This window comes from Thalassophryne amazonica, chromosome 8, assembly GCF_902500255.1.
Source record: "Thalassophryne amazonica chromosome 8, fThaAma1.1, whole genome shotgun sequence".
Taxonomy (NCBI): domain Eukaryota; kingdom Metazoa; phylum Chordata; class Actinopteri; order Batrachoidiformes; family Batrachoididae; genus Thalassophryne; species Thalassophryne amazonica.
This window is the reverse complement of record NC_047110.1, coordinates 75,974,805-75,991,152: the sequence shown is the minus strand read 5'-3', so window position 1 is coordinate 75,991,152 and position 16,348 is coordinate 75,974,805. Positions and strand designations below refer to the sequence as shown.

At 41.3% G+C, this 16,348-nt stretch overlaps 1 protein-coding gene across 2 annotated transcripts in view; it reads left to right on the top strand.

The window, feature by feature from the left end:
* wwox (WW domain containing oxidoreductase) overlaps positions 1-16,348 on the top strand; it is a 404,999-nt gene that overhangs the window by 11,245 nt on the left and 377,406 nt on the right. For both annotated transcript variants that reach the window (XM_034176685.1, XM_034176684.1), the window contains 3 exons: positions 10,296-10,360; positions 11,749-11,806; positions 11,934-12,103. In XM_034176685.1, coding sequence (XP_034032576.1) covers positions 10,296-10,360; positions 11,749-11,806; positions 11,934-12,103 — 293 coding nt within the window. The remainder of the gene's footprint in view (positions 1-10,295; positions 10,361-11,748; positions 11,807-11,933; positions 12,104-16,348) is intronic.

Genomic DNA, 16,348 nt, shown 5'->3' with positions numbered 1-16,348 from the left:
GTACTATTTGTTCACACTGTATGCCTGCTGCTGGCAGGGTGTGACAGACGGTAATGTTCCATGCTGTTTTGGCCAGTTTGTATTCTTGCTGCTTTTGCATACACTGTATGTGGTGTTTTGACTGGGTCGTCCCTACCTGCCAATCGCTTATGTATTGTGCTACTAAGCCTTTAGCTATACAGAATGGGTGTATCATCCCTTTCTCTATTTTAATCATAGGTGGAACGGTTCCTTCTGTACTTAGAGGCACTGGACAAAGTTTACTGTCGGCAGCATATTTTTCATCACCTACTGCCATTTTCATAACACGTGTATAGCATTCTGCTTGGTCTGAGTTATGTTGGGGGCTCCTATAACAGTTGTTGATATCAGGTAGGGGTTTAGCCTGAGGTATCACACCTTTCCGGTGACAGGCTATGCAAGGCTTTTCACTGATCTGCCTAGCCGAAAATTTCAACCATTGGTAAAATAAATTGGTCTTCAGCCCTTGTGTGCGGGCTAGGTCTATACTGGGATCCCATCTCCCTAAGTGACTGCTTATTTCTAGGCTTCTAATTGTCCTCTTTTTCCTTGGTTTGCTGTCTGCTATGATTTTTGCTAGTTTGTTCTTTAAAATGCCATTAGCCCGTTCCACCGCCCCATTTGATTGAGGGTGATAAACACACCCAAACTTCTGTTTGATACCCAATTGTTTGAATGTTTCTTGTGTAACCTTGGCTACAAAAGCCCTACCGTTGTCAGATGAGATAGTATCTGGAATGCCAAATCTTGGAAAGACATCTCGGCACAGAAATTTGGCTACCGTTTTATGGTCTTGATTTGCAGAGGCTACTGCCTCAATCCATCGGCTGAATCTGCATATCACTACCAAAACATATCTCATTCGTTTAACTCGGTTTTCAGCTCCCATGTCTATGAAATCCATCATAAGATGTCTAAATGGCCCATCAGGGACCGGAATGTGGGCTAAAGGGGCTGTGAATGATTTCCGGACATTGTACTGTGCACATACCTCACACTCATTCAACAAACGGTCCACTGTAGCTGCCATATATGGTGACCACCAGACAGCTTTTAGTTTGTTCATAATTTGGACTCGCGAACAATGATCGGGTCCGTGGGCCCAAATGATTGCATGTCGTAATAAATTGGTGGGTAACACAAAATGTCCATGACTACTGCGCCACAGCTTGTCTGCTGGCCCCTGACTGCGTGTCTCAATAGCGCCTCGTTTAACCCACATTCGTTTTTCTTCTCCACTGGCCCTACTTTGAGCCACTATCAGTGCGTCAAGTGAAACCAGTGGGGCACAATCTTGGATGGTTAGCAGGGGAAACATATTTTCTCCTTGTGCTCCTTTGCGAGCTGCGTCATCTGCTAGGTTGTTACCTTGAGCTATGATGTTATTATTCTTTTGATGACCTGCACATTTAATGATGGCTACCTCAGACGGTAATTGGAGAGCTTGTAACAGTTGGGAAATCGCTTCTCCATGAGTGACAGGGGTGCCATCTGCTCTCAGGAATCCCCTTTGTTTCCAAATGTTTGCATGTACATGACATACGCCATAAGCGTAGGCTGAGTCTGTGTAGATATTAACACGTTGATCTTTAGCTATCTGGCAAGCCATAGTTAAGGCTTTGATCTCTGCCAGTTGGGCTGAACAAGGCTGATCAATTCCTTGGGACTCCAGTAATTCAAAGGTCTCGCCATCCGTGTTTAGTTTAACTATCCCCATACCCGCATGCAATCCCGCGGCATCCCGAAAGCATGAGCCATCCACGAACAGGGTTAGATCTGCATCTATGGCGTGATTATACAAATGTTCTCTGGCTCTCAAAAATTTCTCTGTCTCTGCCACACAGTTATGTGGAGTACCATCTAACGGTGTGGTCAATTTGGTGGCAGGATTCACCGTGTGACAACGTTGTATTGTTATTTCTGGGGCGGACAACACAACTTCATATCCAGTGCGTCTAGCTTGTGTTAAGACAAAACGTTGACTGGTTAGCAGGGCATGTAACTGATGCGACGTGTACAACGTTACTGCATGTCCCATGATTATGGATGATGCTTTTTGAAATGCAAAGGCAGCTGCTGCTAGACCCTGATAGCATGGTGGCAATCCTGTTTCAATGTTGTCAAGCTTTGTACTATAATAGGCCAATGGTTGTTTTCCTTCATTTGTTTCCTGCATTAGTACAGCACAAGCATATCCAGCTTTTTCAGTAACATACAAATGGAAAGGTTTCCCATAATCTGGGTTACCTAACACGGGAGCAGATTGCATGTCTGTTTTTAGGGCCTCAAAAGCTCCCGTTGCCTCATCTGTCCAGACGAGGAGAGCTGCATTGCTTGTTTGCCCCACTGCTCTAATCATGGCACGCAAAGGTGCAGTTTTTATAGCATAATCACAAATCCACGGCCGACTGTACCCTGCCACCCCAAGGAATGAAAGCATCTGTCCCACTGTTTGGGGTTTGGGAGCCTTGATTATAGCCTCCACTTGGCTTGGGGCTATACATCGCGTGGTCCCACACAACTGTCTTCCCAAGTATTCTACTTGTTGTTTGCAGAACTGCAATTTGTCCTTACTTACTTTATGACCTCCATCTGCCAATGCATGCAATACAATTAATGAATCTTTTTCACACTGTTCTTGAGTCTCTGATGCAATAAGGAGATCATCCATATATTGCACCAATGTACTGGGTATGTCAAGGTGTTGTAAATCTTCAGCCAGGACTTTGTTAAAAATGGCTGGGGACAGGTTCAGTCCCTGAGGTAGCCGTGTATACGTTAGCTGTTGTCCCAGAAATGTGAATGCAAACAAATGTTGTGAGTCTGGGTGCACAGGCACACTGAAATAGGCTGAACACAGATCGATTACTGTGTACCATTTTGCTCCAGCAGGGATGCTTGATAGTATAGTATGCGGATCAGGTACTATAGGTGCATCCATTTCTATTATTGCATTGATAGGACGCAGATCATGTACCAGCCAATACTCTTTGGTATTGTTTTTAGGGATAGGGTAGATAGGAGTATTGCATGGGCTTGCAGTTTTTATTAAAACTCCAGCTGCCATTAGTCCCTTAATTACTGGTTTTATGCCTTCAATAGCCTGAGGTTTTAATGGATACTGCCTTTGGTGAGGCAGTTTTGCTCCCGGTTTTACTTTTATTTTTACTGGTAAGGCTGTTTTTACTAGTCCTACATCTGTTTTGCTTTTGGACCACACCATTGGTGGTATTTGCTCTAACAATTTCTCTTGTTGGGCCGATAACACCATCTGTCCCTCTGGTCTAGGATTGAGCTCCACTTTTTGAGCTATAGCCTCATCATTTACTTTTAAGTTAATTCGTACAAACTGCTGGTCTTTTGACAGATGTACTTGTGGACTTTCCATGTTTTGCCATTCTTCAACTTCTGAGGCTGTCTTTATCATTGGACCTAGGTCATGGGATTCGTACTTTTCTGAGACTAAAAGGGTCACATGAGGCGTGGCATTTGGCACTTGATACCATTGTTGTTCAGCTGAAGTTAGCTTGACAGAAGCTGCGGCCCCTTGGGGGCCTAAATAAATTTCTGTGGTGGTTATGTGAAACAGCCGTTGATTCATCAATGCATCCCAGCAGCATGCATAGTCAGTTTGTTCTTGTTTGGCATCGAACATCAGGGTGACATGTAAAGGTAAACTAGGTGTATATACTGCTTCATAGTGTTGTTCTGCCCAGGGCTTCCATTTTTCCCATTCCAGTTGAAGATTTGAATTTTCTGGTTGTAACTTCAGCCAGTATACCATGGGTTGCACAGGTCGGACCTTGTTTTCCATGTCCATAAGCACCATAATGTTGGCGAGTGCTTCGTCAGGAAAGTGTATTTGCAGTCCTTGATGGGTACACACTATCTGGGTTTGTAGCTTACATAAAATGTCTCTTCCCAGCAAATTCACAGGTGTATTTTGTGAGTATAACAGGGGTGCTTCAATTGTTTTTCCTGCAATCGTTACAGGAAGTGGGGGTGTAAAAGGTATTATTTGAGTCTTCCCAGAGAAGCCGATGGTCTTAATTACAGACCCAGAGAGGGGGAGATGAGCGCCCATTTTCCCTATGCAAGAGTATGTTGCCCCTGTATCCACCATGAAAGGGAAATCTCTGTTTTGTATATTAACGGTGACGGTTGGCTCTTCCTTAGGTATCATCGAAATAGCCAATGCCACCGTTTCCCCCTCTGTCTTCTCTAGGCCCCCCTATTGCCAATAGGCAGAGGGTCCAACCCAAGGTCGGGCCGGACAATTTCTCATTCGATGTCCAGGTTGTCCACAGCTCCAACACTCATTAGAGGGTTGATCCCCTATTGGGGGTGTTGATCCCATAGGCGGTCCCGCTTGACTGTTCCTGGGAGCTGAGTTTTGGAATCTGCTTCCAAATGAAGGTTGGCGAGATCCTCTTCGCCACCCTCCTCTTTGACCTTGAAAGTTCCGTAACTCTCCGGTTCCGTAACTCTCTCACCCGGAAATGGGTCCATTTCCGGGTGTGCCAGTGCTATGGTAGTGATAGTGATGCTCCACTGGTGCTGAGACTTCTCCTGTAGGAGTGCTTCCTGCTGCTCCTTGGGGGCTCTGTGTGGCTGTTACCACAGGTGCCTGTATGGTGGCAGCAGTGTTTGCCGTAGGGCCCGTGCTTGCCGACTCAGAAGGAACAGGGGTCATCATTGGTGCCTGGGTCTTTGTTTTTTCTTTCTTGACTTTGGTTAGCTCTCCCAACTGCATCTGCACCAATTTTGTCGTCAGGGATTTTGCTGCATCTTCTTCTTTTCGTTTTTCTTTCTTGTAGATTTCAAGATGGTGACAAATATGCTCAGAGTATAAAGCCCAATTCATTTTTGATAGTCCCACGACTCCATCTAGGGCTTTCTGAACCTCATCTGGTAGAGCCTTTTTTACAGTTATTTTAAACAGGATTTCAGTTGCTGGAGAATGGTTCCATGCATTTCCTGTTTCCTCCGCCCATCTCTTCTGGAATCGGTGCAGGAACTTCTTTGGGCACTCTTCAGGTGTCCACTCCTCATCATCCAATTTAGAGGGATCCAAGACCTCAGGGTACTTTCTTCTCAGTCCTTCCCACATGGAGTTTCTATAGCGATTAAAGGGGACTTCATCATGTTGATTAGTGCCCATCATTTGTGTTAGTCCAACCTTTTCTGCTAATTCTTCAGTGTCATGTTTTCCCATGACATGCATTAGCAAGGCTTTTATGTCACCTAAAGACAAGGTTACCCCTGCAATGCCTTCTTCTAAGGCAGTTATCCATCTCCCAGCTCCTTGGGTGATGTCTGGCAGCCTGTTGGCCAGCCCCACCATGTCTGTCCAGCTCCATGGGGTATACACATGATGACCATTTCTGACCACCAATGGGCATATGAGGTCTTCGTCCTCCTCTTCTTCTGTGGGGGCTCCATACTGTCTTCCAGATCGAGTGCGACTGACTGGTTCCAGGCAGTCCATCCAGTTGGTTATATTCTGTTCTAAAGCCGCTATGTCTTTGGCTACACATTGTTGTCTTTGCCTGAGTCGGGCCTCTTTTGCACTCTCAATGACGATCTCACCAGAAATTTTTCAGGGTGGGTGGCTCTATAATGTGATTCCCTTGATTGGGCGTTGATTGTTGTAATATTCTTCTTTCCTCGGCGTCCCTATGTCTTTGTATTCTTTCCTTCGCTAGCCGAAGCTGCTCAGCTAGTTCTTCATTATCTCTTCTGGCCAGATCCAGTGTGTCACAGAAGCTCTTGTGCCACTCTTCGGAGCCTCTATAGCCTGTGAAGGTCCAGTCGGCTGACTTATGGTGGGAGGGGACGGTTTTCAGTGGACCTCGATGTGCAGGCGGAGCCTTCAGGTCTCTCTCTTTATCCTCGTCTGCCTCCGTGTCACTGTTATTTGTGGCCCCCCCTGCTGGTCGTGGTGAGCGACCACTTACTTTCGGACTTGGAGACCTTGTATGATCCATTTGACAGACTGAGGACCTGTCTCCTTGTGGCTCTCGAGCTTTTAGTGTCAGTGTGAATTTGCCCTCCACATCCATGCCTTGGTCCTCTTCACGAGTTCCTAATACAAATTGTCCAGCTGTCTTTCCCATATCATGACGTTTATATGGGGGTGGCTCTGCTTCCCAGCTCGGTGCACTGGCTTTAGTCTCTTTGGATCTTTCCTCTGTCATTTTTTCTCTTTTCTGCTGTAGCCTCTGTGCTTCCTGCTTGAACAAGGCCAAAACTTCTTTTTCTTCAGTGCGTTTTTTGTTGTTATTCACGTTCTTCTGCTGATCTTTAATTTCTTTTTTCTGTATTTCTACCGCAACTGCTTCACACATCACCGGATCAAATGATCCCTCCAAAGGCCATTGCCTGCCCCCATGTGACCTTTTGTGCCACTTTTTCATACATTGGTTGGCCTTAGTGTGTTTTCCTGGATATTTTCTTAGTACTAAGTCTAGCGGGGTACTTTCCCGACGTTGACCTTGAGAGTTACCCATGTAACCCTGACAAACGCTATGTGAGGTGTTTCTATGGTGTTCTGGTAGTCCCTCAGGGGCTGTCCTGATCCAGACCAATAACTTGCCGGCTGTAACACCTGTTTTGTATTTTAAACCCTTAAAAGGATTAAATTTCCAACTGTTATGCCCGTCTTCTTTTTCTTTAACTAAATATGAAAATTTACCTGTTTCCCACCGAACCTTCCTTGGGACCACAGTCAGAGTCAACCTAGGAAACAGTTCTTCACCTGGATCGGTTGGCAGTGTTATTAAATGATTTAATGGTATGCTAATTTCTTTATTAGGATCAGCACAAAGCAGCTCCAGCCACGGGGTTAAACCCTGATGCCACAGACGTCTTATCAGCAGCTCCCAATTAATTAGAGGGAATTGTTCTTTCTTTTGCTTCAGATTGATTACCTTAGTAATCTGCCATAATTTCTGATTGATCTCTTGTTCGTCCTGCCAATGTTCTGCTCTTACCCTGTCAAAATAGGTCCTTTCCAGCCAAAAATGTGTCCTGATTCCCTGGGTTTCGATGTCTCCGTCAGTCAAGTAATGTTCTGGGAGTATTATTTCATCATCACTTAAGTCTCCCATCAATGACTGTCCCAAGCATTGATCAGTCTGTCATCTTTTTCACTATAATCTAAGCTTTTTTTTTTTTTAATTTATAACCAATTTTATTTATTTAATCCTCTTACAACCCTAACACTTCCTAATGTCTTTGCTCCCGACTTTCTATTTTCCTTCTAATTTTTTAACTTTCTGCTTCTTGTCTTTTTCTGCTATGTTTGTTTATTAGTTTTCTTTCTTTGAAATAATATCTACCTTCTCTGTATTTACATAGCAGTCTTTTCTCCTGTCTTTTTCTTCACTGTCTCTGTTTCACACTTTCCTCTCTGCCTGTCATGCACCTCCCAAGTCCTTCTGTTGGGTCTAAACACCTCCTCCTCGTACTCTTTCACATTAATCTTGTATGTCAGCCAGCCTGCAAGCTCTCACAGCTTTGCCTGCAACTCCCCGCTCTCCCACACACCAATCTTCAAAAGCTTTATACACAAAAATTATTAAAAACAACTTTCTATATATCTCTATCTAGACTTCTGCCACTTTTCACTCCGCGGCTTTAAACAACCTTTTTATTCACTTAACACCAATGTGTTCTGTTTAAGCATGTATCTCTTCTTCACGTTAGACAGCTTCTCCGGCGCTGCCAGCAACTTCATATATTATTTTTTTTACAAGCCCTCTTTGAGCGTACAATATTTCATTTACTTCTACGCCTTACCGCGCCTCGCGTGCGTATCCTGTGCTTAATATATTATTTTTCACCAGCTCCTTTCTGAGCATACAATATTTCATTTATTTCTACGCCTTACCGCGCCTCGCGTGCGTATCCTGTGCCTTTCTGCACTTTCTTCTACTTTTTTTTTTCACTTACTGAGCTCCTCGTGAGCTTAATGTGCCTTTGCACTGAAAATACTCTTTTTCTTTTCTTATAAAAAACTCATATTACTGTGTACTTAATTACTTATTCTTCTCCCACGCCCCAAAAGCGTGTATTTGGTGCCTTACTGCACTATTTTCTGCTTCATTAATTCTCATCTATTCTGCACTAACTCTCTATTTATTTTATTATTTTTTTTATAGTTTTTCTCTTCTCTTAAAAAATGACGTCCTTTATTGAGCTCTTTTACTTACTGTCAGCTGTGCTACTTTGCACTTTTCTCTTTTTATCACGTACGGTATTTCTACTGCGCCCCCTCAGGCGCTTATCTTGTGCTTCCTCTGCACATATTCTCTGTTAAACTCTTTTTCTCACTTATTTCACTTCAGTCTCTGTTAAACTCTTTAAATAACCTTGTATTACCTTGTATCTATTTGTCAGTATACTCCCCTAAATTAACCCCTACAGCGCATGCTATCAGCCGGCACGTTAGTAATGAATTTCAACACCAGTTATTCCCCAAGCATCCAGGTTAGTTCTCCACGCACTCTTTTCCGCACCAGAGTTCATGAACATTCCTGACCTTTCACTCACACAGACATTCTTTTTCCCGGGAACACACACACCTTCTGAGCATTTTATCTACAAGGCCTGATAATTTTCAATCTTATCTTTTTTTAGTCTCTTATCAATTTTCTTAGTCCAGGTTCTTTTGGGTAAGAGGCAATTAAAAAATATCACCTGTCAACTTGGGCGGAAATCCCGACTCACTCCTCCAGATCGTGCAGAAGTTATAAAAGGTTTCTGCTTACCTTTTAGTCATGATCACTGTTATTTACGGTCTGGAGGGATGAGCTGGACCGTCCCAGGCTGCCGGAATGCCCCTGGACCCTCCTTAAGCTGGCTCGCCAAGTTCTGACGTGGCTCGTCTTTAGTCTTCTCAGGATGTCATCTTTTAGATAACACAAACTAATTGCAAGTGATATGCTAGAAAAGGACACAACACTTTAGAATAATTCAGCCTTAAGCAAGATAAAATGCACAGAGTTTTTAAGTTTATTTAAGCCTTCGACACAGAGCTTAGACAAACTGAGTCCTCTAGAGAGACTGAATATGACAACCGCGCTCATCTATTTATTGGAGACCCGCGGGCATCGCTCCTCCTTCGACTTTTTTTATTTATTTCATTCCCAAGACATGGTTTTCTATTGGAAGCGTCCTCTAGTGAACCCTAAGCAGGTGTTAGGCCATTATTTCAATGTGACAAACACTCCCATTAAAACGTGAAGGATTTACAACTGATTTTTTTAAAAGACCTTCAGCCACAGGTGCAGCTGGCCTGAGGCCCCCCCCCCGCACGTGGCCTCAGCCACAGGTGCAGCTGGCCTGAGGCCCCCCCCCCCCCCGCACGTGGCCTCAGCCACAGGTGCAGCTGGCCTGAGGCCCCTGCACGTGGCCTGCGGGAAAGCACCTAAAAGGCCTTGGAAAGCCCCTGACAGACTGAATGACTAATAAAGCCCTTTTTTTTGGGTTGAACACCTGCTAGTTCAACCAGAGGACATACAGTTCGGATCAGGACACTTGATAGTTCATCATAGTTCAAATAAGGACCTAAAAATTCTTCTACACTCCACACAAAAAAAGGCCTCCTGTCTTAAAACCTGTGGAAACTTTTGGACCGTTGTATTAGACATCACTCTCAACAGCAAACCAGGGCATTATTTTTGGAAGGAAGGAACACATCCCTCTTGTAGATTTTCAGAGATATATTGTAGAATTTTTTGGGGGTCAGTTTTTGTTCGTCACTTGCCTGCTATTTGAACCTTATAAACGATGAAACATTAGGTTTTTAAATGTAGTAACTTTGTTTCAGTTTAATTTATTTCATTTATATAGCGCCAAACCACAACAAAGTTGCCTCAAGGCGCTTCACACAAGTAAGGTCTAACCTTATCAACCACCCGGAGCAAGCACACAGGCGACAGTGGTAAGGAAAAACTCCCTCTGAGGAAGAAACCTCAAGTAGACCAGACTCAAACACAAGCACAGAACAGGACATCATACAAACATCCATCTCTGGATGTTTGTAAGAAAAGGATTATTCCTCACTTATATTTTGCCACTATAACCTCACACACACACACTCACTCATCTTCAACCGCTTACTCCAATTAAGGGTCATGGGGGGCTGCAGCCTATCCCAGCAGTCATAGGGCGTGAGGCGGGAACACCCTGGACAGGACACCAGGGCCACATATTGTCAGACGCATCCATTCTAACCTTTTATTTATGTTTTTGTGTTTGTTTGTGAGCAGTCATGATGATATGAAAACACAGTGGGAACACCCCAAGACAGGAAAGAAGAAACGATGTGCTGGAGGTTTGCTTTATTCATTTAGCTATTGGTTGTTATTTTCATTCAATCTGTATATTTCCTGTTATCAGTGATCTGTGTTGGATATTTATTGTAGAATAACTAATCACAAAGTTATTAAAATAGTTGATTTAATATATATATATGGATGTCGTGCTCTGTTTTCTTTGGCTATAATAGCTATTTGGAGCACTAGTCTCAAAAAGGAGCTTTCAGGAAAACCCTGGCATACCAGTACTGTGCTAATATTTTAGGCATCCAAGAATTTTGGTAACAGTGCAGTGTGTGATTTTGTCATTAGTGTGTTAGCAGAGAAATCTAATTTTAAATATCTTTTCCAACTAAAATCAAATGTGATCAAAAATTTTAAAATAAAACTTTAAGTAAACCTTTTAAAAACACTTTATTACCCTGTTAGAAATCTCATTTACAAGTAAATGAAAAGCAACAACAAAAATATATTTCTTTGTACATGTACTGCCTGTTAATATGACAGCACTGTGGAGAGTTTCCAGTGATCTCACAATAATAAAATGGCTGCGCATATTTGATTAAACCCAACCCAATTTCTTATAAATTGCAGGAAAACACCATAAAGTAGGTTTGTTATCAAGTAAAACATTTTTAAAGCTGAAAAATGGTCATGCATTCAACACATTTATATTTATTTATGAATACAAGATAATTAGATTTTATAGCGGATACATTTTTAAAAGTTGTCGGCACATTCCTGTGCCCACAACTTATATTCAAAGTTTGGGTCACTTTGGGTTCAATTCTATATTTTATTTTTTGACATGAAATAAAATTAAATCAGCTTACAGAAACAAACAAACAAATAAAAAAAAAAAAAAAAACAAAAAACAGACTTAGTATAATATATCGTGCCTTTTTTTTTTTTTTTTTTTTTTTTTTTACAGCTCCTCAATCTGAAATGAACACATTTTCACCATATCATGAACAATGGCTAAAAAGGATTATAGAATTAATTTAGACTAGCATATTGGTTGTGAAAACTCATGAGATCCAGAGGTGGTCTTTGTTACAAGTGAATGGATCAAACAAACCAGATTACGCACCATCAAAATACTCTTCGTTTGAAATGGCTTCCAAATGTCAAAAATCTATATCTGAAAGTGAAGAAAAACATAGTTTTTTTTTTTTTTTTTGGTCATTTGAAGCACCACTTGTGCAGACATTAAAATTGGATTTTGTTCTCTCTGACATTCTTTCCTTGGAAAAAACCATCTGAGTTAAAATTTTCAGCAAGAAGCATTTCTACATGCATTTTATTATGATATATCAACCACCAATGTCCTTTTAAGCTTCAGACTTATGCATGGAAAGTAACTCTAAAGGTTTTTAAGAGACATCATGCCTGTCTTTTCCCACAGATTTACCATATGGCTGGGAGCAAGAAACTGATGACAAAGGCCAGATAATTTATGTTGAGTAAGTTAATTTGGTATTGAACATCTGTAGCTTAACAGAGGAAACAAATACATGTGTGTTGGCCTTACATCATACCCCATGAAAAATAGTTTCTATTACAGCATCCTTCTTCATCTGTCATTTTCAGTCACATTAACAAGCGGACTACACATTTTGACCCGCGTCAGGCATTTACAGTGGAGGATGTCATGGTGAAGCCAAAACGCTATGATGGAAACACGGCTGCTCTAGAGATTCTGCAAGGTCGTGACCTCTCGGATAAGGTGATCCTCATTACTGGGGGAAATTCTGGCATTGGTAAGTCTTGACATACCCCCCAGTCATCTTTTCTCATAGAGGTACAATGTGTTTCCATGATGATAACACTAGGCGGTGCTGTGGTATAGTAAAGGAGTGCTTGACAAGAGCCTTTCTGCTCCCTCCATTGCCAAACATTCATCAACATTAGCCTTCAAAATGGTACACGTAGAGCCAACAAATCACTCTTTATACCAAACATGATTGTGTTGAAGTTCATAGCTGCATTCAATTGGATGTCATTGTTAACTGTAATGAATGGTATCCATTTATACTCGGCGAAAGCGCAGCTCACTCTATAATACTCTAGAAACAAATGTGCTTTCTTTTTCCGTTAGCTTAAATTAACAGAAGTACAGCAGTAGACATTTGTTCAGTCTTCTTGCTTTGTCTGGGATAGGTCATGACAGCATGTGAGAAATCAAATACACATTTGTTAATCATCTTTATTTTCAAATCCTCTGTCCCAAGGAAAATTGCAGTCTTGTGATTGCTGTTGACTTGTAATATATTGGAAAGCAGTAGTGTCATATTTATATTTTCAGGAGTCTAGAAAGTTTCACAAAATGAGCTGTTAGGCTTAAAGTGTTTGGCCCATGATGATTGCAGATGGAGTCTGAGTTGCCAAAAGTAAAAAAAAAATCATGGTGCAGTGTAGTAATTCCTGCACATCAGGTTACTTCTATGGGTTGAATAGTCTTTGCGAAACAGTCGCGGCTTTATCCAGCTTACAACTCTTGTTGATCTCTCTGTAGCCTTGTGGTCAGTCTTGGCTTCTTCTTAGTCATTTGTGGTGCATCATGGAAAATTTCCAGCTCCGGCAGAACACAAGTCTGCCAAGACGGGCAACAGGTTCACAGTGCTTCACCACAATTTGTCAGGATAGCAGCAAGTGGGTGACAAATTCTTGAAGAATCCAAAATTAGTCTTATCCTCTCTGGGCCATGATATATGAAGCTTGATGATGATGAAAAAGTTGTGCAAAAATTAACCACAATTGGCTTTTTATGGCACTAATCATTGTGAATGTGTGGCAGTCATTTTAGGGTGCCTGTGAATATAAGCAACCTTGATTTTAGACACCTGTGGGAAATTTTGTTTACTGATGAGCCAACCACAATCTTTAGCCCATGCATAGTTGAACAGTTGCACAGTTTTAAAATTTTGCCTCTGTACACTATAGTGGCATTGAAATGAAACAGTCAATTTGTTGTTATTGTGCAAACATTTAGCTTTAACTTAACAGGGGCTTAATGACAATGTTGCATTAAGTATTTAAGAAGTACAGCCACAGTTCCTCCTTTTTCAGAGCCCATAGGTAATTGAACAAACCAAATATCAGGATTATTGTCAATAGAAAATATCACTTTTACAGCCAGTGTTCCTTAAACATCTTTGGATGGTTAAGTGAATATTCCCAAGTCTCTTGGACATCATTTACATCAGTTGTGAAGAAACACAAACAGTATGGTACATCTGTCTGGAGCAGCCAGTTTTCCAAAAACATTTTGATCCTCCAAGAAGGAGACTAGTGAGGGAAGCCACCAAGACACCCCTGACCACTCTGGAAGTGTTATAGGTGTCTGTAGCTATAACTGGAGGAACTGTACATTGTGCATCTTTTGTTTATTGCACCACAGCTGAATGGTGGAGTAGAACAGAGAAGGATTTTCATGCCAGACAAGAGATTAGACCAAGGCTTGAATCTCCCATGTGACTTCTGTCAATCTGTAGCTTAAATTTCATGACTTCTCTCGGCTTTTTCTGCCACTCCACCATTAAGCTGTATAAGTAGTGAGGCAACAGACTAAGTTGCACTATGCTGTGTTCCACAGCCAAAGAACCTTATAAGCTCCTCACTCATCTCTTTCGTGCATTCAGTTTCTTAGAACTGCCTGCTCCAGACAGACATTCCAGACAGTACTGTTTGTACTTCTTAATGGTTGACGAAAATGTAGTTCAAGACAGATTCAGTGATTTAGAAATGTTCTTGTATCCATCCTCTGACCTGTCTCAAGAAAACTAGCTGTAAAAGTGATTATTTCTGTCAATGATAATTCTTATATTTACAGCCTTACATCAGAAAAGAGTTGGGATGGGATGGAAAATGGAGGAAAAACCTGCAGTGGGTTCTCCTCCTTTTTTTTACATTTACTTTGAGAATTTCATTGCAGACAGTACGAACACAAGATATTTCGTGTTTTGAGTGTTCAGCATAATTTCATTTTTTGCATTACAGTGTTTCAGGGCTGCAACACATTTCAAAAAAGTTGGGTTATGAGCAGTTGAGGGCGAGTAATGAGGTTTTTTTAAAAATGAAATACTGTAATGTTAATTCAAGCAGGTGACCTCAACAGGTGACTGTCATCATGATTTGGTACAGAATCAATATCCGCAAATGGCTGAGTCTTTGAGGAACAACAATGGTCAGAAAATCTCCAGTTTGTCAACATTTGTGTGATAAAATTCTTGAAATGATTTAAAACATTGTTCCTCATAGAAAGATGGGAAGGAATTTGCATATGTCTCCCTCTACAGTCCATTCATTTATTAAATGATTTAAGGAATCTGGAGGAATTTCAGTGCATTAAGGTACAAGGGCATATGCCTTAGCTGAAGTCCTATCCCAATCCCTCAGAGAGTACTACATCAAGAACCATCATTCTGATATAACCACATGGGCAAGTGATTACTTTGGGAAACCTTTGTCAAGCACTACAATATGAAGTTAAATTCACAAATGTCACTTAAATCTTTACTGTGCAAAAAGCGGTGTCAACTCTTCTGGGCTCGGAGCCATCTGGGTTGGCCCTTCACAGAGTAGAAACATGTATTCAGTTGAATAAGTATTCCAGATCTGTTTTGGAAGAAAGGGATACTGTGAGCTCCGGTCCAAAGACGAAAAGGACCATCCAGACTGCTCTCAATTGTAAGTCCAAAAGTCAGCGCGTGTCGTGGTATGGGATGCTGTTAGTGCTCTTTGCAAATTTTCAATTTCAATTTAATTTCAGTTTATCAATTTCCATTTCAATTGAGGTAATTTAGGTAATTGACACTTCTGTGATGGCAGCATTAATGCAGAAAAAGTACATTGAGATTTTCAATCAACATATGCTGCCTTCAAGATTCAACATTCATGCATTTGTCAACATGACAATGCAGATTGCCTTCTGCACACATTACAAAGGCATGGCTGCAGAAGTAGAGGGTGGGGGTACTGGACTGGCCTGTCTGCAGTCCTGACCTGTCTCTGTTTGAGAATGTGTGGAGAATTTTGAAATAAAAAATGCAATGATGACAGCCCCATACTGTTGTACACCTTAAGATGGAAGAAGAAGAAGCGCCTTTGTTCTCATTGTACATATATGGATCCATACAATGAAATATGTCCTCTGCATTTAACCCAATTCAACCATTTAGAGCAGTGGGCAGCCACAGTCCAGCACCTGGGGACCAACTCTAGCTGTAAAGACACTGCTTTGGTAAAGGGCAGAGAAAGCAGCAAACCTTAATGGGGATGATTTTGAAGGTGGGAGGAAATGGGTGTACCTGGAGGAAACCCACACAGACATCCGGAGAACATGCAAAGTCCACACAAAAAGGAGCTGGGTATGGGTGGAATCAAACCCCAGACCTTTTTGCTTGAGGCAAGGGTGCTAACCACTGATCCACTGTGCTACTTAACTAGTGGAGTGGCCAGAGTGGTATAACTTACAGTTTCATTACAACCTTAAATGCAAGTTATTTCATTCTAGTAGCCACAGCATTAATGGTTTGTTCAAAAATCCATTAAAAAGATATTTTTTTAAACTTTTTTTCCCAGAAAATCCAAATCATTGGCTTTATTTTTATTTCAAAATGTAGATGCTTCATGCAACATTTGTTTCAGTTACACAGCTCTACACATCATAATGACCTTTTAAAGAATATAACATTTAAAGCACTGATATGTGCAAGTATTTCAATTATTCTTTAATCTGCGGGAGGTTCGTGCATCTTGATGTCTTTAAATGCTGTTATAACACTTCATTACATATTTCACAGGAAAAATTACAAATTGTATTTTGTTATCTATGTGCAGGTATTATATTTAAATTTGTTAATACAACAATATGATTCAATCTCGAAACAAAAGTACGTACTCAGTTTATTTTGGAACTTCCTTAAATAATTATGGGCTTATTTTGAAACTTCCATAAATTATATTATAATAATATTGTTATATTAGAATTACATTCATCATTG